The sequence below is a fragment of the Mandrillus leucophaeus genome, unplaced genomic scaffold (genome assembly GCF_000951045.1).
Source record: "Mandrillus leucophaeus isolate KB7577 unplaced genomic scaffold, Mleu.le_1.0 Scaffold200, whole genome shotgun sequence".
Lineage (NCBI taxonomy): Eukaryota > Metazoa > Chordata > Mammalia > Primates > Cercopithecidae > Mandrillus > Mandrillus leucophaeus.
Window position 1 is genome coordinate 1,082,478 of NW_012102033.1, and position 2,617 is coordinate 1,085,094.

Sequence of the window (2,617 nt, forward strand, 5' to 3'; positions counted from 1 at the left end):
TATTTCATGGACTCTAAGGTGCCACCAATGGAGAGAAGCATCGTGATTAAAACGTGAGAAGCTCTGCATCTTAGAACCGGTGGAATACAGTAGTACAATCAAACCCACAGGCCGTGCTCCCCTGCTGCTCAATCAGGCCTGGGGGTGCTTCCCTGAGCACCGGGCTCCTGGTGGACAGCCTTAGAAGGGATGAAGCCAGGGCCGCAAGAGGTTGTCCAGGGCCTCTCTGGCCATTTAGTGGGAGAAGGAGACGGGGACGTGAGGAGTGGCAGATCTGGGAGAACAGTCCCAGGCCTCGTCCTCCCTGTTGGTCACAGTAAACGTGAAGGGAGCAGCATACCCAGCCCCAGTGCCAGGCTGGTGGTGGCCCCCACCGTCTGGCTGCTCGAGGAGCCCAGAGCTCTGTTACACAGGCGGCCGCTGCAGCAGGTGGTGGTGAGGCTGTAGGTGACGCCCCTGTAGCTGACGGGTTCCTCCCGGCCGCAGCTGGTGGCTCGCAGGCAGCCTTTGTTGATGACCGGACCGGTGCCTGGGGCGATCCCCCGGCCTGTGAAGCAGTCCTCGTCATCACCACAGCGCATGGAGGTGCCGGGACACTGCGTGGAGTCGGTGAGCTCACAGAAGATGCAGTCCTTGACGCCCGTCGTGCCTGGGGGCAGAGCCATCACCAGAAGCAGCAGCCAGCACAGGACCATGGCGGCCTGGCGGCGTTGACGCTGCCCCAGCCAGGCCGTGGGCTTCCTAGACCTCCCGGAACTGCTGAATGAAGGACCTCCGAGGACTCCTCCTGCCCGCGGGACTTTGGCCCTGGTCCTGGCCTCCCAGGGTCAGCGCCTGGAGTGTCCTCTGTTCCCAATGCCCTGTGTCCCTCTAAGTCCTGGGGATGGAGGTGAGCTGGTGGCTGCTCTCTGACACGAGTCTGTGAATGGAATGAGTGATCTCACAGATCCCTCAGGGTTCCCACTGGCTGCTCTGGGGATGAGGTCATAGGTGAGAGGAGGGGGTGTCACAATCCAAGGGGTAGCCTGTCCCGCCAACCTGCCAGGGCGCAAGAGGGCTCTGCCACCTCCGCCAAGGTGAAGATGCCCTGAACCCAGAGAACGCTGGCCGCAAGCTTGTCCATATTCTCTGTGCTGTACCCACCAAGGGCTTGACTTCAGCCTCATACCTCCCATGGTGACCCCATTTTCCAGACGGGCAAACCGAGGCTGGGGAAGGGAAAGTGATGTATCTGGGGTCCCGGAGTCAGGATGAGAGCCAGGTTCATTGAATTCCAAAGAGGCTGGGAAAAAAGAGGGTGTATTAACTGAGCATTTACTGTGTGCCAGGATTCATGCTCAGTGCTGGCTTGCTTTTATTTTATTTATATTTTTTGAGACGGAGTCTCACTCTGTCACCCAGGCTGGAGTGCAGTGGTGTGAACTCAGCTCACTGCAGCTTCTGCTTCCCAGGTTCAAGCGATTCTCGTAACTCAGCCTCCCAAGCGGTTGGGACTACAGGGGCATGCAAGCACATCTGGCTAATTTTTGTATTTTTAGTAGAGACAGGGTTTCACCATGTTGGCCAGACTGGTCGCGAACTCTTGAGCTCAAGTGATCTGCCTGCCTCGACCTCCCAAAGTGCTGGGATTACAGGTGTGAGCCACCGCGCCACACCTGGCCCTTGGTGCTTTCAATAACTACTGTGATGACAGGAAGTGTTAGGGCACTGGCTCCCACAGCTCACAGGCTCTCAGCGGTGGCCACGTGCAAGGGCCTTGACCCGTGTTCAGTCATTTGAATCTTCCTATGTTTTATTTATTTTTTAATTTAATTTTTGTTTTTAAAGTTGGCTGGGCACAGTGGCTCACAACTGTAATCCCAGCACTTTGGGAGGCCAAGGCAGGTGGATCACCTGAGGTCAGGAGTTCAAGACCAGCATGGCCAACATGGTGAAACCCCGTCTCTACTACAAATACTAAAAATACAAAAGTTAGCTGGGCGTGGTGGTGGGCACCAGTAATCCCAGCTACTCGGGAGGCTGAGGCAGGGAGAATTGCTTGAACCTGGGAGGTGGAGGTTGCAGGGAGCCAAGATTGTGCCACTGCACTTGAGCCTAGGCAACAGAGCAAGACTCCATCTCAAAAAAAAAAAAAAGAAAGAAAAAAAGGATCTTGCCCAGTGGCCTAGGCTGGAGTGTAGTGGCACGATCTTGGCTCACTGCAGCCCTGACTTCCCAGGCTCAAGTGATTCTCCTCCCTGAGCCTCCAGAGTAGCTGGGACTATAGGGGTGCACCACCATGCCCGGCTAATTTCGTAAAATTTTTTGTAGAGATGGAATCTTGCTACATTGCCCAGGTTGGTCTCAAACTCCTAGCCTCAAGCAGTCCTCCCGCCTCAGCCTCCCAAAGTGCTGGGATTACAGGCGTAGCCACCGCACCCGGCCTTCCTAGGTTTTGGCTCCATATTGCAGATGAGCACTGCAGGGAGCAGCAACATGGAGAGCTTGGTGCACAGCCAGGGCTGACTAGATGGCAGTCATTCTAGGAAGCAGCTGGGTCTTAAAACAATCCCTTTTAGTGTCCAGAAGTGAATTCCATCTCTTTCCAAAGGGGAAAACTGAGGCATTCAGGTGTTCC

General features: G+C 55.6%; 2 protein-coding genes across 2 annotated transcripts in view; one reads left to right on the forward strand and one right to left on the reverse strand.

Annotated features, from left to right (window-relative positions):
- Positions 1–926, reverse strand: SPACA4 (sperm acrosome associated 4). Its single transcript, XM_011979368.1, has one exon. It carries the CDS (start codon positions 693–695, stop codon positions 312–314), a length of 384 nt encoding a protein of 127 aa, XP_011834758.1. The 5' UTR covers positions 696–926; the 3' UTR covers positions 1–311.
- The window catches only part of FAM83E (family with sequence similarity 83, member E), an 8,752-nt gene that overhangs the window by 5,252 nt on the left and 883 nt on the right, over positions 1–2,617 (forward strand). Inside the window, exons 4-5 of the mRNA XM_011979402.1 lie at positions 318–435; positions 487–609. Coding sequence (XP_011834792.1) covers positions 318–435; positions 487–609 — 241 coding nt within the window. The remainder of the gene's footprint in view (positions 1–317; positions 436–486; positions 610–2,617) is intronic.